The sequence below is a fragment of the Gopherus flavomarginatus genome, chromosome 8, assembly GCF_025201925.1.
Source record: "Gopherus flavomarginatus isolate rGopFla2 chromosome 8, rGopFla2.mat.asm, whole genome shotgun sequence".
NCBI lineage: Eukaryota > Metazoa > Chordata > Testudines > Testudinidae > Gopherus > Gopherus flavomarginatus.
Genome location: NC_066624.1, coordinates 96,846,759 through 96,868,827, shown reverse-complemented (window position 1 = coordinate 96,868,827; position 22,069 = coordinate 96,846,759). Strand labels below are relative to the sequence as shown.

Genomic DNA, 22,069 nt, shown 5'->3' with positions numbered 1-22,069 from the left:
AGACTTTTCCATCCAGCTCTTTCCCCCTCCTACTTCCCTGTTGCCCATTTAATGGTCCATAGCAGACTAACTGAATCACCTTATTGACTAGTTAATCACCCAGAACTAATCAATTGTCTCCCTATTCATCAGATGTGGAGACCTATAGGAAGTTCAGAGTTCTGAGCCAGCTCTAAGCTACACCCACTCTGTCACATGGCACAAGTAAGTTCTCAGCCGTAAGTGCTATATGCAAAAACAGTCAATTTATAATGGAAATATTCTGATGAACACTTCTAATTACACTGCTCTACAGCCAAAATGCTTCTGAAATAAATGTAGTCCAACTTTACTAATTCTGGGTCACTGAGAACGAAAATGATGCTTAAAATTATTGATTGGCTCTAGTTTTCAAGATATGCTATTGGGTCAGTATATATGACCCTTGACTTGGGAATGGCGGAGGATAAGTGAGTTATAAAGGGAAGGGATCTCAATTTAAACCAGAAATGACTAAAATACATCTTTGACTGGATCTATGAATAAATCTATGACTGGGTTTGGACATACTTGCTTTTTAGGCAAAACAATGAATGATGAAATCTGAAGCTGGTATTGCATCATACATGATAGGAATTGCATCATGTTATTCCTAAAAGTCATGGATGATGCAATCATAACAAAGCTTACATCACTCTGCTGAACAAATTGCCCTGTATCAGCTCTAGAAATCATACAGTGTCGTGCTCTCTTGTCAGTGTTTGATTTTGCAAAGGGACACATTTCTGTTTAGCCAAAGTGAGCAGAGATGCCTCGTACTTGTGTGAACAGTGCAGATAACTTCTGCTATGTTTGTGGTGAAGTGACTTTTGCATCACAAAAGCCCAGTCTAACCATTATGGTTAAGAAAGCCTATCACCTTTATTTTGGCTGCAAAATTGGAGATCAGGACAAGAGGTGGGCCCCACACATAAGCTGCAACACTTGTGCAACAAATCTTCGCCAGCGGTTGAACAGGAAAAGGAAATCTATGTCTTTTGCAGTGCCAATGATTTGGAGAGAGCCAACAGATCATACCAGCAATTGTTACTTCTGCATGGTGCCTCCAGTTGGGAAAGGTGTGTCAAAGAAGAAAAAGTGGACTGTGTATTATCCAAACATTCCATCAGCTATACGCCCAGTACCCCACGGAGAAGGACTGCCGGTTCCTGAAGCACCAGAATTCCTCGTCTGACTCAAGTGAGAGTGAGAGGAAGAGGATGAAACTTCTGGTCCTGAACCATCAATGTCACAGGACCCACATTTTCTCCCATCGTCCTCCTCTGAACCACACCTCATAACACAAGGTGAACTGAATGACCTTGTCAGGGATTTGGAACTACTCAAGAGTAACGCAGAGCTGTTGGGCTCCAGACTACAGCAGTGGAATCTCCTGGCAGGCTATCAGGGCAAATGGAGCCCATCAATGCTTGCAGACTATTGCTGGACAGTGACAAGAGATGCTCCATTTAATGAATACAAGAGACAAGCCAAGAAGCGCCAAGTAGACACTGAATAGGACTAAACTATCTACATAATAGTTTTTTGCCTTTTGTTTCACAATAAATTTTAGTTATATAACCCTTTTGCTGATTTTTAAAGTGTTACATAAACAGGACAGGTGAAATATTATCATGTAAAGCAAGCATAAACATATGAAAAGACCTAGGTTTACAATTTATGATTAAAACTCTACTATCTACACAATATACATAGACATAAAATGTAAAAACTTAAATATCTTAGAAACAGTAGCCAATCAGTTGTTTTAATTGTCATATTTGAATTCAGCACACCAAAATACATAATAAATATCACATTTTATCTCTGAAGCAGACGACTTCTCAAAAATTGTAGACCAGTGTTATCGACATAACTAGAAGTCTCTCTTTTACATCTCACTCCTATAATAGTCCCCCTTCTAGCCAATTTGATTAAATATTTGAGCTGACCAATGTATTTATCAAGAGGAAACCCTTTGGAGTAAGAAAAATGCCAACTATAAGCACACAGTAGTCTTAAACCCTAAGGAATGCTTATGCTTGATGGCTGTATGTAGTGTTGTTGTAGCAATGTTGGTCCCAGGATATTACAGAGACCAGGTGAGTGAGATACTACCTTTTATTTGAGCAACTTCTGTTGGTGAGAGAGACAAGCTTCTGAGTTTACAGAAAGCTCTCAAAAGTTTGTCTCTCTCACCAACAGAAGTTGGTCCAATAAAAGGTAGTACCTCACTCACCCTGTCATTCTTAATGGCTGACAAAACGCTCAATCTTAAGGAAGACACTGATTGAAGTATCAGATGTTTGAACCTTCTCCATTGAAACCCAGTGGCAAAACTCTTGATTGTGCCTGGTTCTGAGCACCTTTAGTTTCCAATGAAGTGTGTGGCTACTGAGTGTGCTCAGCACCTGGCAGGACTGGGCCCTATCACTGTTATCCTTAATGAATGTTGTGCAGGTAGGGCCTGATCTTGCAACACTTAATAATAATAATAACACTTATTCAAGGTGTAGTCCTATAATAATGTGCTTGGCTGCAAATGATGGCAGGATCTGGACCTTAAAAGCGCTGCACAGTGAACAGAGGACTATAAGGCACAGGAACTCACACATCTAGTCCATGCTGCTTCTAACATAGCCAGGATTGGTTCAGATGCTTCAGAGGAAGGTGCACGAAATCTCATAGCTATTGCCTAACTTGCTCACAGGAGAAGTTTGTCAGTTAGCGCCAGGTTTATGCCTATCTAGTATAACTGTGGATACTTTTCATTGTCCACATAAACACATAAATCTGTTTTTGAATCCTAGGCTCTTGACCTCAATGATATCCAGTGGCAACGAGCACTGGGGGTGAATTTTACATTAAAAGAAAAGTATTCTTTTTATCAGTTTTAAATTGATTGCCTTTCAGCTCCACTGGCTGTCCCTTTGTTCTTATACTGAGAGAAGAGTAATACCTCATTCCAGTTTTCCATCCCTATACAATTTATTATTTTATATGCCTCTATCACATCCTGTCCTATTCATCCCCTCTCTAAATAAAACAATCCCAGTCTCTTCAGTCTCTCTCCATATCGAAGCATAATCATTTTTGTCACTCTGTTTCTGGACCTGTTCTCTTTCTGCTATAGCTCCGAGATAGCGAGAATTGACCACAGTATTAAAGCTTAAGATGCATAAATTTGTATAATGGCATTAATATCTCATCAGTATTTTCTCTCCCCTTTATACTCTACTTGATGTTTTTTTTTTTTTTAAACCTCTGCATAATGAATGGGGTTTTTAATTGAACTGTCCACTAAAATGCTCTGGCCATTTTCCACAGCCACTACTGTTAATTCAGGTTGGGATTTTCAAAAGGAGCCTGAGGTGGTTAGAAGCCCAAATCCCACAGAAACTCAGTAGAATTTGGGTATCTAGCTCAATAGGCTCCTTTGAAAATCCCAGCCTAGGAGCCTAGGAATGTTTAAGAGCTATTCAAATTACTCCTTCTAGCAAGCATGACCTTGTTAGCAAATTTAATCTGCCTTTGCACTTCACATCCTTGTGAACACAGTGGTATTCAGTCAAGCCATTCTGAAGTGCCTCAAAATCTCCTCAGGTTTTCAGTAACCAGAAAAGTGTGTAGTAGGGACTTCCCTGGCCTATTCTCTTCCAGAGAAAGGATAGCTACCCCAACCACAATGCCTCCAGGAACCCCTACTGGGGTGATGTACCTCCACCCACTCCCTCCTGTAAGATTTTGCCTTAAAATCACTTCACTCCTCATTGAAATGCAGGTCCCTTCTGGGGATAAAGGCAGCTACCATTTTAGCAGTACACACAAAGCACTATATATCACCTCAGGACAGAATGCGAGAATTACCATATTCAGCTGAAAATACAGGGAGCATTCTAGTGAGGCAGAATTTAGCTGCTCCAAGACAGTTCTTAAACCATACTGAATAGTTCAGACCTCAAATTTAGGGTCTGTGTAAATAAAATATTATATTATATATATAAAACCCAATATCAACAGAAGCAGTTTCATGTTTTTTTTCCATTTCATGGCAAATACAGAATGTTCAGTCTTGGGCACCTGTGGAGTTCCTCAGTTATATGCACATTACTCCTGCCAGGAAGTTCAGAGAACTTGTTTTCCCCTTTTGCACAGAGGGGATCCAAAGAGCAGAGTATGTGAATTAGACCAGCAGCAGATAATGACATGTCCTTAGTTTCCCACGTCAGCTTTAGAGGGTGCCAAAGAGCTTTTGTCCCCACAAGAATGCTACCTCTAGGGCTAACATTCAGATTCAAATATTCCCCTTTACTGTTCGTGATCCAGACATCGCAGTAAAGCTGACTAGTCTGTTTCCATTTTCTGAGATGAATGAGGTACAAAAGTGAACACCCTTCCTTTGGGGCAGGAAATGTCTCATAGACTCATAGACTCATAGGTCAGAAGGGACCAATCTGATCATCTAGTCTGACCTCCTGCACAAGGCAGGCCACAGAACCCCACCCATCCAATTTTATACAACTCCTATCCCAGGACCGAGTTATTGAAATCCTCAAAAATGGTTTGAAGACCTCAAGCTGCAGAGACACCACCAGCAAGCGACCCGTGCCCCACGCTGCAGGGGAAGGCGAAAAACCTCCAGGGCACCTGCCAATCCGCCCTGGAGGAAAATTCCTTCCCGACCCCAAATACGGCGATCAGCTAAACCCTGAGCATGTGGGCAAGAGTCACCAGCCAGCACCCAAGAAGGAGTTCTCCGCAGCAACTCAGTACCCATCGCATGCAACATCTCCCCGCAGACCACTGAGCAGACCTGTCTGGTGGTAATTCGAGATCAATTGCCCAAATTAACGATCCTATCATAACATCCCCTCCATATACTTATCAAGCTTTGTCTTAAAGCCAGGAAAGTCTTTTGCCCCTACTACTTCCCTCGGAAGGCTATTCCAGAACTTCACTCCCCTAATGGTCAGAAACCTTCGTCTAATTTCAAGTCTAAACTTCCTAATATCCAGTTTATACCCATTCGTCCTCGTGGCTACATTAGTACTAAGCTTAAATAATTCCTCTCCCTCCCTAACGTTAACCCCCTTGATATATTTATATAGTGCGAGCATATCCCCCCTCAGCCTTCTTTTGGCCAGGCTAAACAAGCCAAGCTCTTTGAGTCTCCTTTCATAAGGCAGTTTTTCCATTCCTCGGATCATCCTCGTAGCCCGTCTCTGAACCTGTTCCAGTTTGAATTCATCCTTCTTGAACATGGGACACCAGAACTGCACACAGTATTCCAGATGGGGTCTCACCAACGCCGTATACAACGGTACTAACACCTCCTTATCCTTGCAGGAAATACCCCGCCTGATGCATCCCAAAATCGCATTTGCTTTTTTAACAGCCGTATCACATTGGCGACTCATAGTCATCCTGCTATCAACCAGTACCCCAAGGTCCTTCTCTTCCTCCGTCGCTTCCAACTGATGCGCCCCCAACGTATATCCAAAATTCTTATTATTAATTCCTAAATGCATGACCTTGCACTTTTCACTGTTGTATTTCATCCTATTCCTATTACTCCAGTTTACAAGGTGGTTCAGATCTTCTTGAATAGTATCCCTGTCCTTCTCTGTGTTAGCAATACCCCCCAGCTTCGTGTCATCCGCGAACTTTATTAGCACATTCCCGCTCTTTGTGCCAAGGTCAGTAATAAAAAGGTTAAATAAGATCGGTCCCAAAACCGATCCTTGAGGGACTCCACTGGTGACCTCCTTCCAGTCCGACAGTTCACCTTTCAATACGACCCTCTGGAGTCTCCCCTTTAACCAGTTCCTTATCCACCTTACAACTTTCATATTCACTCCCAGCTTTTCCAATTTAACTAACAGCTCCCCGTGCGGAACCGTGTCGAACGCCTTACTGAAATCTAGGTAAATTATATCTACCGCATTTCCTTTATCTAAGTAATCCGTCACCTTCTCAAAGAAGGAGATCAGATTGGTTTGGCACGATCTACCTTTAGTAAATCCGTGTTGCAATTCGTCCCAATTACCATTGACCTCTATGTCCTTAACTACTTTCTCCCTTAAAATTTTTTCCAAGACCTTACATACTACAGACGTCAAGCTAACAGGCCTATAATTACCCGGATCACTCTTTTTCCCTTTCTTAAAAATAGGAACTACATTAGCAATCCTCCAGTCATACGGCACAACACCCGAGATTATCGATCGCTTAAAAATTCTCGCTAACGGGCTCGCAATTTCACGCGCCAGTTCCTTTAATATCCTCGGGTGGAGATTATCCGGGCCCTCCGACTTCGACCCATCGAGCTGTTCAAGTACGGCCTCTACCTCAGTTGCAGTAATATCCACTTCCATATCCACATTCCCGTTTATCATCCCTCCATCATCGCAAGGTTCCTCACTAGTCTTATTAAAAACCGAGGCAAAGTACTTGTTTAGATGTTGGGCCATGCCTAGATTATCCTTAACCTCCATTCCATCCTCAGTGTATAGCGGCCCCACTTCTTCTTTCGTTGTTTTCTTCTTATTTATGTGGCTGTAGAACCTTTTACTATTGGTTTTGATTCCCTTTGCAAGTTCCAGTTCAATGCGGCTTTTAGCCTTCCTCACTTTATCCCTACATGTTCTGACCTCAGCAAGGTAGCTTTCTTTACTGATCCTGCCTTCCTTCCACTCCCTGTAAGCTTTCTGCTTTTGTCTAATCCCCTCTCTGAGTTGCTTGGTCATCCAGTTTGGCCTGCAACTCCTGCCCATGGTTCTTTTCCCCTTTCTCGGGATGCAGGCTTCCGACAGTCTCCGCAGCTGTGACTTAAAGTAATTCCAGGCCTCCTCCACATTTAAATCCACTAATTCCTCCGTCCAATCCACTTCCCTAACTAATTTCCTTAACTCTTTAAAATTAGCCCTCGAGAAGTCAAAAACCCTAATCGCAGATCTACATTTGTTTATCCTTCCATCTAGTTTGAACTGAATCAGCTCATGATCACTCGAACCAAGGTTGTCCCCTACCACCATTTCTTCTACGAGGTCCTCACTGCTCACCAACACCAAGTCTAAAATGGCATCCCCTCTCGTAGGTGCTTCAACTACTTGATGAAGAAATCCATCCGCTATCACATCCAGAAAAATCTGACCCCTATTATTCGTGCAAGTACTCGTCCTCCAGTCTATATCCGGGAAGTTGAAGTCCCCCATAATCACACAGTTCCCCTTTGTGTTTACTTCATTAAAGACATTAAAGAGGTCTCTATCCATATCCCAATCCGATCCCGGCGGTCTGTAGCACACCCCAAGCACTATCTCAGGGGAAGCTCTAGTTGCTTTTTTACCCAGCGTGATTTTTGCCTAGACGGACTCCGTCTTATCCATTCCATCACATCTTATTTCGCTACATTTAATTTCATCATTGATGTACAAGGCTACTCCCCCACCTTTGCCTTTCTTCCTGTCTTTTCTGAACAGCACATAGCCTTCAATACCCGTGCTCCAGTCATGAGTACTATTCCACCAGGTTTCGGTAATCCCTATAATATCCGGCTTCACTTCCTGCACGAGTAACTCCAGTTCCTCCATCTTGTTACCTAGGCTCCTGGCATTAGTGTACAGACCTTTTAATTTTCGGCGTTTGGCGTCAGTGACATTCTTTCCCCCGTCGTGCACAAACTGTCTGCCACCAGCATCACCCGTTACTCTGGTTTCTACTCCACTATTCCTCCTTGGATCAAATCTTGGGGCCGTAAGGGTATCCCCGCTCACTTTGTTTACTTCCCTCTCCAGGTTATGTTCCGGCGTGGAGATCTCCCGAACATTTCCCAACCATCTCCCCCAACTTTCTAGTTTAAAGCCCTCTTGATGAGGTCGGCGAGCCTCCATCCTAGAATCCTATTTCCCGCCTTGCTGAGATGAAGTCCATCCTGAGCAAACAGTTGTCTATCCGTAAATGCGTCCCAGTGACCGTACATCCCAAAGCCCTCCTTGTAACACCACTCCCTGAGCCATCTGTTGATCGCCATAATCTTGTCCCTCCTTCGTCGTCCCGCTCTAGGAACCGGCAGAATCCCACTGAAGATCACCTGAGCCTCGATGTCTTTAAGCCTCTTCCCCAGTCTGAAATAGTCCTCCTTGATACAGTCCAGTGAGTAACTAGCTGTATCGTTCGTTCCCACATGAAGGATAATCAACGGATTTTTTCCCGCTCCCGCTAAGATCGTATTCAGGCTCAAGTCCACATCCTGTATCTTAGCCCCCGGCAGACAGCACACTCTTCTGTTCTCCCGATCCGGTCTAGTTACAGGCCTGTCTACTCTTCTCAGTAGACAGGCCTGTAACTTTTGTCTTTTGTTCTGGATTTGTACAGCACCTGCTCCAGAAATGGAGCTCTGAGGTGTTACTGCAATACAAATAAGAATAGTGAAAATTAAGGTTGTGATCCTGAGCTTCCAGCATCCCTGCTACAGAAACCTAGGAAGTCTGGCTCAAACAGGGGCTCTCAGGGTACGTCAACACTACAATATAAGCCCAGGGATTGAACTCATTATGTAAACCCTTCTGTATACACAAAATTGCACTAACCCAGGGCCTGGACCCTGGGTCTCAGGCAGTGATGCTGCCACATCACTTAGCTTGAAGTAGTATTAACAAACACCAAATACATGGTTTCCATCATCAGCACCCCCAGTATAAAAAATGTTCCAGCACCTCTGGTCCCAGGATCTCACAGGAATGGAAGTTCCAAGCCTAAATCAAACCAGGGGCCAGACTTCAAGCTCTACTGCTCTGCAGTTTATGTGCAGCCCCACAGAACTCATGCTCTAGGAGTCCATCAAAAGTATCCCACAATCCTACAGGCCAACTTTCTTCATCCTCCGGACAGTCAAGTTTGGTGGACAGTCAAGTTTTCCTATGTTGCACCATGAACAAAGGACTAGGCCCCTCCAGAAGGAGCCCCAGGCAGACCTTAAGAGTCAACTGGTGGCTCTATATTTTTTGAGAGTTTAGATTATTCTGAAAACTTTTTTCAGAATTTCCTTTCTGCAAGAGATTTTAAAGTTTCTAGTTTGTGTTCATATTTGGAATGAAAACTTTTTTCAAATTTCAGAAAATTTCCAAGAAATTGAAATCCTGAAGTTTCAATCAGATCTCCTTGGGCCTTAGAAATTCAAGAGGCTTTACATGGCAATAATTCAAAAGGCAGCAGCAGAAAAAAGTGATTAAAAGAAGTGCCAGTGTTCATTTAAAGCCTTTCTGTATTTTCTTTTATTTAATCTACCTACATTTTAACAACATCTAAAATAGGTGTACTTCACTGAATTAAAAAAGCTTCAAATTGTTTGTATTTAACTTTCATTAAGTGCTACATTTTCCAAAATATGTATGCATGGATCTATGAGAGAATTTTTGGATATCAAACCACTGTTAACCAGGCATGTTGTAGATCAATTTAAAATGCAAGCTTTTAAATTTTTTTCCCAGAAGTTCTTTTCCTTGTCTGACATTGGAGTAAACAAAAAAAGAGAACAAACACAACCAAAAAAGAAACCTTTTGTAAGAAAGAAAAGTAACCACAGCACTGGTGTTAACTTTGTCAAGACAAAGTTCCAAGTAATTTAAAAATATTACTTTATTAAATTAAGAAATAGGCAAACTATGAAGGTCCTTAGACATTGCCTCAGACATTCAGTGGGAAAAATTAGAGTGCAGCAACATTAATCATCGCTGTACTTAATGCTTTACATTACACTATAAAGAACTTAATCTTTAAATAGATGAGGTGGATGAGGTAATAGTTTTTATTGGACAAACTTCTGTAATGAAAGAGACAAGGCTATGTCTACACTTAAAATGCTACACTGGCAGAGTTGCATCACTGCAACTTAGCTGCTGTAGCTCTTCAGTGTAGACACCAAGTATGCTTACAGGAGAGTTTCTCCTATCAGCATAGGTGATCTAGCTCTATGAAAGGGAATAGCCAGGCCACTTGAAGTATTCTTGTGTCAATCAAGTGCTGTCTACATTGGTGGTTAGGTCGGCTTAGTTACATCTCAAAAGGTGCTGATTTTTTTTACACCCCAAAAGACGTAGTTATAAGTTCCCAGTGCAGACCAACCCTGACTTTCGAGCTACACAGAGCTCTTAAGGTCTGGGAAAGATTCTCACACCTGGTCAACACTAGAAAATAGGTTGTTTTAACTACGTTGGCGAGGGTTGTGAAAAATCCCACTATGAGCAGCATAGTTAAGCCAACCAGTTCTAAGAACATAAGAATGACCATCCAGGGTCAGGCCAATGGTCCATCTAGCCCAGTATCCTGTCTTCCAACAGTGGCCAATGCCAGGTTCTTCAGAGGGAATGAACAGATCAGGCAATCAAATGAGTCATCCATTCCCAGCTTCTGGCAAACAGTGGCTAAGGACCCTCAGAAGATGGTGTTGCATCCCTGACCATCCTGGCTAATAGCCAATAGCTAATAGCCATTGATGGTGCTAGGTGGATGGAAGAATTCTTCTGTCAACCTACCTATTGCCTCTCTGGGAGGTGGATTATCTAGCCATTGGGAGAACCCCTCCCATTGGTGTAGCTAGTGTCTAAGCCATAGCACTGTAAGCATGGGCAAGCCCTCAGAGCCGCAGAACTAAATACAAGGTGGAACAGATTGTTTATCATAAGCAGTTAACACATATGCTAAGAGACCAGTTAAGGTGAAGTTGCCCATTAACACTTCTCTAGTCACAGGATACAAAAGGGGGGTTATTGTTGGTTACAGATTGTTGTAATTAGCCATAAATCCAGTGCCTCTAAAAGCAAAGTTAAATTGTCCAAGCAAGATATATATGTGGTCTTAAACTCTCTTTTGCAAGACATAATTGTACAAAATATACAATCTTTGAACAAATCATTAATCTTATGGATTAAAAACACTAAAATTCAATCCATCTGTTGCACTCCTGTGCACAAGGCTGCTCACTGATGTTTATGCCTCTCTTTGGGTTGTATATGGAGTGAAATAAAGGGACATACTCCATTGCCCTATTGGATACTACATCAAAGAGAGATTGGGAGGGAGAGATGGTCCCACCACTACCAAACTTCCAAAATTATCTTCAGTACATTCATTTTAAGATTTTTCTTGGGTTAGAGCTACAGATTACTGTGGGATCAGCATTTCCACTACTGGTCGTCAAAACAACGGAAGACATTCTTCATGAAAAATGTGGAAAAATCATTCCACAGGTTTTAAAAGGGCACAATTTTTTGTATATTATTTTTTTTTCATTTTTATTTGTCCTGCCCTCTCCCTTTTCCATTTTATGTAAAGGAAAAAGGAAAATAAAAAAGAGACAGAGATGGGGTGGGTTTATGGGGATGGGGGAGAAAGAACAGTAGTGAAGGAGAAAGGAAACATTTGGAAAACAAAGCCTTAACATTTCTGATGAAAGTTTCAGATTAAAAAAACTTTTTGCTGTTTGAAAACCTTCACTCGGCTCTGATTTTCTGTAGAAGGTGATAGAGAAAGGAGACTTCTCATGACTCAGGTATCCATCTAGGTGATTAAGCAGCAACTCAAAAGGGCTGCAGAAGTGATAATCAAACTTTTGAATTGGTGACCCCCTTTCACACAGCAAACCTGAGTGCGACCCCCCCTTATAAATTATTATGTTTTTTTAAAAATATTTAACACCATTATAAATGCTGGAGGCGAAGTGGGGTTTGGGGGGTAGAGGCTGACAGCTCATAACCCCCACGTAATAACCTTGCGACCCCCAGTTTGACATCCCCTAGGTCAAACTGGGGGTGGACAGCTTCCTGGGTGGAAGGACAGTGGCTACAATGTAGGACCTTGAGAATGAAAAAAAGACTGTAGGATCCCCTGAGGACAAACAAGGTATAAAAAAAAAAAATCCCACAACTGCAGAGCTAATGCAGAATAAGTATTGCAAGCAGAAGGCCACAGCATGAATAACTCAACCAGTATTTCTGCGGGCACTGGGTTACTCCGGAGTTTGGGTGCTGGATATGGCTTAACAGCTCAAATCCAGCCCAGCATGGCAGTGACTAAGTAATTATGGCTGTTTTCTTCCCACAGTCCAACTTCTAATGTCCACACCACACTGAAGTTTGATATAGATTGTGTATCAGTTTGTTAAGACTAGCGAAGTGTTCTGGGACAAGTGAGACAGAGCTATATAAATGTAAATTACAACAAGCAGCTCACTGGATCATTAATGTTGATTTTCAATAAGACTGGGAGCACTGGGGAAGTTCAAAAAAACTGGAAGAAAGCTAATGTTGTGGCAATTTTTTAAAAAAGGGTAAATGAGATGACGTGGGTAATTATAGGCCTGTCAGCCTGACATCGATCCTGGGGAAAATAATGGAGCAGCTGCTATAGGACTTAACGAATAAAGAACAAAAGGAAGGTGATGTAATTACAAATGAACATGGATTTCTGGAAAACAGATTCTGTCAAACTAACTTGATATCTTTTTCTGATGAGATTACAAGTTTGGTTGATAAAGATAATACTGTCAAGTATCAGAGGGGTAGCCATCTTAGTCTGGATCTGTAAAAAGCGACAGTGTCCTGTGGCATCTTATAGACTAACAGAAGTATTGGAGCATAAGCTTTTGTGGGTGAATACCCACTTTGTCAGACATCACCAGCCGAGCCCCACTGCTGCAGATCCGGGGTAGCGGTGGCAGGGCTCCAGAGGTGATTTAAAGGGCCTTGGGCTCCCCGCAGCAGCTGGAGCCTCGTACCCTTTAAAGTGCCGCCAGAGCCCTGCTGCTACCATGCTATATGCGAACCAGTGTTATATCGGGTCGCGTAATAGCAGGGTAGAGGTATAATATGCATTTTAATAAGACTAAACAAACATATACACATCTAGGAACAAAGAGAGTACACCCTGAGTGTCTCACTATAAGGAAACTTTTCTAATCCTTTGTTCATTCTTGGGACCTTTCTTGAATTGCAGGCACCAGAACTGGACACAGTGTTACAGCAGCAGTGCTAAATATGGAGGTAAAATAACCTCTGTACTCCTACTCGTGGAGCCCCTGATTATGCATCCAAGGATTGCATTAGCCCTTTTGGCCACAGCATCATACTAGGAGCTCATGTTTAGCAGATTATCCACTGTGATCCCCAATCCTTTTTCAGAGTCACTAGTTCCCAGGATATAGCCCCCCACATCCTGCAGCTATGGGCTCAATTAAGCTTAACAAAGAGAAGAGGTGACTTGATTAGTCTTTAAATACCTATATGGAACAAAAATTTAATAATGAGTGTTCCAATCTAGCAGAGAATATGTCATGAACGAGTGGCTGAAGCTGAAGCTAGACAAATTTAGACTGAAAAGGCAGCATACATTTTTAATGGTGAGAGTAACTGGTAAATTGTTCCAACGGTTTCTCCATCAATGCAATTTTAAAATCAATATTGGACATTGTGCCAAGAAATCTGCTCTAGAAGTTATTTTGGGGAAAGTTCTATGGCCTGTTCTATACAGGAGGTCAGACTAGATGATCATAATGGTCCCTTCTGGCCTTAGAATCTATTAAACTATCATAGTGAGCTAATTGGCAATAGAACCATAGAATATCAGGGCCCTCAGGAGATCATCTAGTCCACCCCCCTGCTCAAAGCAGGACCAATCCCCAAACAGATTTTGACCCCGCTTCCCTAAAGGGCCCCCTCAAGGGTTGAACTCACAACCCTGGGCTTAGCAGGCCAATGCTCAAACCACAATAGCTGGCAGCTAGAAAGTAAGGACCAAATGAGCCTGGAGACTGAACCAGCTTCTCATCCTTCAGGTCAGGCCTGAGTACGGGGGAGCTTGTGCTACAAAAGTGCCTGCTGTTATTGCGGATAAGGGAGTAATTTCCTCAGAGAAGGATGGCACTCTCTCACTTCCTGTGACTGTCTGCTCAACACCTTTCCTGGACTTAACATTCATTAAGCTCTTTTTGCTGATTCTATTTTAAATGAATTTTTAAACATAAAGGATTTTGGTAGGTATGAAAGTGAAATGCTGACAACTAGCTTGAACAGACATGCAGCAGATGTAGTTATTTGTGCTCATGTGCCTTAATCTTAAAAACTTTTCCTTTCCAGCGCTGCTTCTACACAGAAGATGATTAACCACACGATAGCTTAATGCTGTGGACAAATGGCCCCTCGGGTAAGAGATGACAAGTCACTTGCTGTTTGAATTCAGGCTACGAGATAAAAAAACAAATCCGTCGAACCACTGAGGCCATGAGTATTGTTTTATAAGAGGCTTCAATATTGTTCATCATGACAGAGGGATCCACCTTTTGCATAATGTTCCTTTTTCTCTTTACTCATGCAACAGAAGCATTGCTAGTTATAAAACACTAAGAGTAGGGTGTTCTTAAGCGAAGGTAAAACCCACACAGATTGGTAAAGCCTATAAAATAATCTCTCTTAAAACTGTTCTTGGAAAGTTCACAATCCTGTGATAAATGCATGTTGTCGGATATTGCAAGAATTCTGCAGGGTCACAAAAACCTACTGTATTATTATTGGCAAAAACAAATTTTGCAGTCCTTTTCGGTTCTCTCTCAATGTTGAAAGCCTGGAAACAAGAGCCTCTTACCCGACATTGCGGTGAGATCAGCATTTCTGCTGAATACTTCTGTGATTCCAAGACCCTTCAAAACATCTTTCAGATCAACTTCCTGTTCTGCTGTGAACCTGGGGGGGGGCATAACAGAGAATTGCAAAATCCAAGGATGTATTAGTAGTATTTATTTTTATTAGCATGTTTGTAAAAATTGTAGTTAATGGAGGTTGAAACACCAAGTTAAATTTAAAAAGTAGCAAAATTTAGTACTCAGTATAGTTTGGTGATCCATGCTATAGAAATGCCAATAAATACATTATAAATACATATATTTATTGATATAGAATATTCTAGCCACAAATGTCCATTAACTACTATTTGTATTGCAGTAGCTCCCCAAATATGCTAACAATATTACATACAAGAGGTATACACAAAATCCCTGCCTGTAAAAACTTAGCAATGTAGTTAGATTAAACAGATAGGAGAAAAAAAGCTAGCAAATATCAAACTGAATCTAATTGAGTTTAATCTAGATAACAGGAACAATGAGTGATGCAAAAGAGTGCAGAAAGTTTACAGACAGCTGTTGGCGCAGAGAAAGATTAGGAAAATAAAGATGCTCAGCTTTTATTTAAAAAAAAAAAAAATAAAAATCACAGAATACCAAGAAGGCTATAGCAATTCATTCTGGTCCCTCTTCCAATGAAGTCAGTGGCCAAAGTCTCATTGGTTTCAATGGTGCAGCATTGGGTCCTAGACTAGGAAGTCCTGTAGTGAAGGAGTTTATCAAAGTAATAACGAGAAAGGGCTACCCTTAGCTAGATTAGAAATGTCACAGAGGTCTATTGATAGATGAGAAAGCATAATAGGAAATATTCATGTAATAAAGGCTCTCTGTAAAATGACCAGAAAAATTAATTAAAGAATTTCAATTATGCGGCCAACAACTGTAGGGTCACAAAGAGAAAGCACAGAGTACAGATGGGTTTCATTACACAATTTCTTCAGCAAACCATATGGCTAGAGACTATGATGCATTCACAGGGCCGGATTAACATTTTGTGGGTCCAGCGCCAAATATATTTGTGGCTCCCACGGGGGAATGATTGTAAAAGGGGCCGGGGGCAAAAGCACAGTGAGGCAGGAGCTAGGGTTGTTCCCTGGAGCAAGGGAGGGGCCAGGGGTAAACTGCAAGCTCGGCAGGGCTGGGGTACCTACCTGGTTCTAGCCCAGGGGCAGGCAAACCTTTTGGCCTGAGGGCCACATCGGGTTTCGTAAATTGTAAGGAGGGCTGGTTAGGGAAGGGGGTGGTGGGCCAGCCCCCCTCTTATCTGGCCCTCCCCTCCCCGAGACTCCTGCCCCATCCAACCCCCCCCGCCCCCTTGTCCCATCCACACACCCCTGCTCTCTGTCCCCTGACCACCCCTAGAGCCCTGTCACCCCATCCGACTCCTCCTCTCATTCCTGACACGACCCCCCCCCCGGACCCTTGCCCCATCCAACCGCCCCCTTCACTCTGTCCCCAACTTCCCCCTGCCACTCCATCCAACTCCCACTCCTTCCTGCCTACCCCCTGTCCCCATTCAACCCCGTCCCTGCACCGACCACCAACCCTAACTCCCCTGCCCTCTATCCAACCCCTCCGCTCCATGCCCCCTTACTGCGCTGCCTGGAGCACCGGTGGCTGGTGGTGCTACAGCCACGCTGCCTGGCTGGAGCCAGGCCACGCCACTGCCGCCACCGCACAGCACAGAGCACCGGGTCAGGTCAGGCTCTGCAGCTGCACTGCCCCAGGAGCTCACAGCCCCGCCACCCAGAGCATTGTGTCGGCAGCTGAGCAAGCTGAGGCTGCGGGGTAGGGGAGACAGCAGGGGAGGGGTTGGGGTGAGCCTCCCAGGCCAGGAGCATGGAGGCCAGGCAGGAGGGTCCCACAGGCTGGATGTGGCCCATGGGCCATAGTTTGCTCACCACTGTTCTAGCCCATTCTCTTTGTCTCTCTCTGCACTGAGCTGCCCCTCCTCCTGCAGCAGCAGGACAGGTTCTCTTCCAGGCCTCTGGGGTCGGTGTTGGGAGGCTAATGTGGTTACTCCTATAACTGGACTTTTAGTTTCCAGTCAGCACTGCTAACCGGACAGTCTGGGTTGGGGTTGGGGGGGGAAGAGAAGGGAGTGGAGAGAGCTAGTGGACAGGGTCATGTCTGCTGTACTGCCCAGGTAGGTTGGAGACTGGGGATCAGTCAATACAGTATCCCCAGCCTATGTGACATGACAGCCAGTGGTGGATTTAGAGTTAGTGGGGCCCCCTGGCCCCATTTTTGGGGCTCCTCCCTGGGACCCAGCCAAGAAAAAGAACATTCTCTCTTATCTCCCCCCGACCCTGTTTTATTTTCATTCTTTTTTTCTTCATCTTCCTTCTGTAAGTAATAGCAAGTAAATGAAAATGAAGTGAGGTATCTTGATTGTTCTTGAGTCTAACCTACTTTTCCACAGACCACTTAAATTGGAGAAGGTCTTGACAGACCACTGAATGATCTTTCCAAATATTGTTTGTACCATTAGCTAACTATTGTAAAGCACTTTTGATAAGAGGGTTTTATTAAAAAAAATGTTGGAGTGCAGGGTCTGGCCAGGAGCTAGGGTGAGGAAGTGGGCTCAGGCTTGGGGTGTGGAGCGCTTACCTGGTTGGTGAGAGGCATGCAGGTGGGGATGTGTGTGGGAGTGCAGGGGTCAGGACAGGGGGCTGTGTGTGTGGGGGAGGGCTGTAGGAGCAGTCAGGGCAGGGGGCTGGAGAGGTGTGAGGGGGTGAAGGAGGATGAGGGTGTGGGCTGGGGTCGTGGGGGTGCTCATGGCAGGGGGCTGGAGGGGGTATGCCCTGATTCCAGCCCCTTCCCTAAGGCCTGCCCTTGCCTCTTCTCCTCCTCCTCCCTGGAGCGGTGAGTGTACTGAGGTTCTGCTCTCTTGCCCCTCCCTCCTGCCGGCAAACAGCTGATCAGCGACAGGGAGAGTAGGAGGGGAGGGAACGTAGCACCCTCCGGGGAAGAGGCAGGGGAGGAGCTTGGCTGCCGGCAGAGCATGCCCTGCTGCAGCAGGAGCTTGCAGCATCAAGCTTCTGTCTCCACAGGAGAGAGCGGGGGCGAGGGAGGGGAGAGGAGAAGAGCGGGCCAGGGCCCCTTTGGACTGTGGGCCCAGTGCCATGTTGCCAGTGGCACTATGCTAAATCCAGTACTGTGCATTCAGACTGCAGTTCTTATTAAAATCTCTCTCATATACTCTTGACCCAGTGGAAAAAACTATTGTGCCAGTGTGTCATTTCTTGTAACAAAAATAACTAACAGTCAGTCTTATTTCATATTAACAAACCATGTATAATACAACATGTGTCAATCATCCAGCAGCATTGTGAGAAATGAGAGGGGCTGCACAGAATCCTGACCCAGCATAAAGCAATTGATGAAGTGAGGAGATGATCTCATGGAATGTCAGGGCATATGCAAAAACTGGAAGCTGAACAAAAAATAAAATAAATAAAAAAAAATCTAGAGATAATGAAGAATGAAATGAAAAAGGTCAGCTGGATTTTCCCATTGTCAAAAAAATCTAAGAAGAAAACAGAAAGCATGACTCATTCATGCAACAAAAATGCAGGCAGTAAAAAGTGACAACATAAGCCAAAGAGAATCAACAAAACTTCAGCTAAACAGACATTAATGTTCTTTACTAAGGCAGACTTAGTCTAAATGAAAAGATGATTTATGGGGGAAAGTACAGAAGCAGCTACAGCTTATTGGTGACAGCAAAAGAATTAAAGCACCGTGCCCAAAGAGGTTCATGGTGCTTGGGAGGAAAAGAGGAGACGCATTCCCCCTTAAGAGTTCATTGCTTTGGCAGGATACCAGAAGACCAGCAAGTGACTAATACAGTGTCGTTAGTTGGGAAAGTCCCCTCTAGTGCTCCAGAAAATTTCACTGCAGTCAGCTTGACATCTTTTGTTAGAACACTGCACACTCTTAATGAATAAAATATAGAGGCATAGTGTACAGATGAACCAAAGGCAGCCAACATGACTCCAGGAAGGGGAAAGTGTCCTTAACTAGTTTTGTTCTTTGAAAGGCTGCAGCACCCACTTTGCCCACGACAATGAACCCCATGCGGTCAGACAATGCAAGGCCCTTCGAACAACTTTAGCTCTACGCTATGGGCCAAATCCTCAAGTCTTTATTCATTCAAAGCCCTCACTGACTTCAAGGCTCTGAAATAGTGGGCCAGATTCTGCTCTCAGTTATGCCAGTGTCAATCTAGAGTTACTCCACTGACTTCAATGCAAACTTTTCGAAAGAACTGAATAGTGCTTGGCCCTCGATGCAGGGATTAACTGGGGTTTAAGTGGAGCAGATGGACTTGCATGGGCACCTTATATAAAGGTGAACGTGCTGAGGAATATTTATTGCCACGATACAATTCAGATAAATTGTAAAATTTAGAGCCCAAGCATGCCCCCTAATCTACATGCACAGGGGATGACATTATTTGGTATTCGATTAGTTGGTTATATATGCATTATATAAACAATTTGCAATTTAAAAAAAAATGAGTAAGCATTACAATAAAGGTGCCTACTATTATCTCATACTGCCAGTGTCAAATCAGCTAGATGGTTCCCACCAGCAACAGGCTCTGATAGAGAATAAACATAACTATACACATCTGATGAACCTCAATACTGTTGGTTAAACATTAAGTGAGGAGGTAAAATGGTAGTGAGGATAATGGGTTTGAAAAACAACCTAGAGGTTGCAAACAAAAAACAACACCCCCCCCGCCCAACAACTGCAAAGGGAAACTTTCAACTGTAGAGAGATTACTAGGAGATATAAATGGGATTTAAGTGGATTTAAGTCTCTGGACTACTAGACCGCAAATAACATGCTTAGCAGATAAATGACAAATAATAAACTAGAAAAAAATAGAGAATGCAAACAGATACATGAAAAAAAATACTGTTGCATACTAAGCTTGGAAGAGATTTAGGAGTTATTTTTGAAAAATCCCTAAACCCCAAAACTGAATATGCTGCAGAAGCAGGGGTTGGGAGGATGGGAAGGAGGGAGGAAAAAAAGCAAAGTTTATCTGTGATATTACTAAAGAACTATATAAAATATTATATTGACAGTATATATGACACAGGCTGTATTCTCATTCAGACCTCAGACAGGCCAAATGTTGGGTGGGTGAAGTTCACCAGAAGGCCTGCAAGAGGGATCTCATCAGATGATCAGATTTGATCATCAGAAAAATGTACACTCCTATATATGGACTGAGAAACATTACAAGTATTTCTTGAACTTCTGAAAACTAAGCTGGCCCATTAAGAAAAGTTTCAGAGTAGCAGCCGTGTCAGTCCGTATCCGCAAAAAGAACAGGAGTACTTGTGGCATCTTAGAGACTAACAAACTTATTTCAGCATGAGCTTTCGTGAGCTACAGCTCACTTCTTCTCATGCTGAAATAAATTTGTTACTCTCTAAGGTGCCACAAGTATTCCTGTTCCTTTAAGAAAAGTGACACCAATCTCATCCCGTTCAACTTTGCCATGTGTTGTTGAAAACTTATTCAGAATCAGCTGACTCAATTTAGATTCTGTAGATCTTTCTAATATGATACCCTCTTTCCTTTTTTACATGCTTTGTTAAGCGGTGAATTTACAATAAAAATATCACAATTGGCATCTGAATGAGCTCCCCTTGAAAGTAATGGGTCTGTTCACACCTCAGCGTCTTGGCAAACTCAGGGAGACATCATAGTATCAGTTACACTCAGGTCACATTTTCAAGGATTTCTTTGCAGCTGTAACAGCTAGATATTTAAATCAATTCTGACAACGATGATGACTGTATTATTAATTATTATTATTATAACTAAAGTTGAGAGTCTAGAGAACAACTGAGCAGTCTGTTCAGCCCCATCCCCCAGGTTAGTCCTTTGGGGCACCCCACACTTTGGGAATGCTGCATTACATGATATTCAACCATAAAGAAGTAATTTCCTCCATAATGTGCAGGCAGAATGTGGGCGCATCATGCAGAGCAGAAGAACTGCATATTTCCAGGAGATCTAAAAGTATCTATCTTCCAGTCTTATACTGGCAACTGGACAAAAGGAGATGTACTTTGGAGCTTCAAATGCTATAAACAGGGCAAATCAAATTTCATACCCATCAGACAGAAGTCATAGTCACTGAAGAAATGCAGTTATTTGACAGCACTTGAAACTTAAGTGGAATCTGACAAAAAGAAAACCTACATGTTAAACCCAAATCTATTCTATCAACATCCTGAGACACCATAGGGAGAGTAATGCAAACAGCAAGTGAAAAACTGGACTCTTCTGCAATGACCAAAAACAAACCCAAATACAACCCCCCCAAAAAAACCAGACAAGAGATAGAAGAGAGACAAATATCTGAGCTTGAATAAAAGCTTGTTTGTATATAATACATTGGAAAAACTGTTACATGACCTCATGCTTCCATGAGGATGAAAAATGTCAATGATCTATTCCCTGAGAAAGCATTAACTTGTAAACCTGATCCACTTTCAAAGAACCCAATAATGTTTGTTGCCATAACACCATAGGTTAAGAGGCGAGACGACTGGTCTGACTGTATAGTACATTCATCCAAAGGGGAACATCTACATCTGCTACACGCTGGGGATTATTTCCTCTATTACAGTAGCTTTGATATATATGTTAATATCTCTTTGGAAACTTTTATAAAGAGAGCAGATGTTGGCAAGAGGCAAAGAAGCAGCACAACAAGGCTGAGGAGATAGCCAAGTATGAGAAAGAGTCGGGGTGAGCATTAGGGCATGACTACTCTTGCAGATGTAGGGCGCTGAGAGTTAAACCCACCTTCGTAGAGTGCTGTAGGGAAAGCGCGGCAGTCTGTCCACACTCACAGCTTCAAGCGCATTGGTGTGGCCACATTTGTGGCACTTGCAGCGGCATTGGGAGTGGTGCATTATGGGCAGCTATCCCGCATGCAAGTGACTGCAACGTGCTTTTCAAATGAGGGGGTGGGGTTGTGACAGGGAGTGTGTGTGCATGTGGGGGGAGAGAGAAAGAGAGGGGGTTAGCATGCTGTCTTGTAAATTCAGACCCTCCTCTCTCTCTCTCTCTCTCTCTCTCTCTCTCTCTCTCTCTCTCTCTCTCTCTCAAAGCAAACAGTAAATATTTGCTTTTCTCTGAGCTGATAAGCAGCCGGCTTCTCCGAAACCGAAAGGAGAAAGGGCATTTCCGCATTCGTGCGGCCAATTTCACAAAGACAAGAGTGGCCACTTGACTTAAAGGGATTACGGGACGATTCTGGAGGCTGATCACAGTGCAGTAACATAACACTTCGTTCACACTGGCGCCGCGGCGCTCCAGCCGGATGCAGCAAATGTTATT

The 22,069-nt window shown here is 43.2% G+C and overlaps 1 protein-coding gene across 2 annotated transcripts in view; it reads right to left on the bottom strand.

Moving 5' to 3' along the window:
- The window catches only part of SERPINI1 (serpin family I member 1), an 83,590-nt gene that overhangs the window by 6,494 nt on the left and 55,027 nt on the right, over nucleotides 1–22,069 (bottom strand). For both annotated transcript variants that reach the window (XM_050966056.1, XM_050966055.1), the window contains exon 6: nucleotides 14,656–14,753. In XM_050966056.1, coding sequence (XP_050822013.1) covers nucleotides 14,656–14,753 — 98 coding nt within the window. The remainder of the gene's footprint in view (nucleotides 1–14,655; nucleotides 14,754–22,069) is intronic.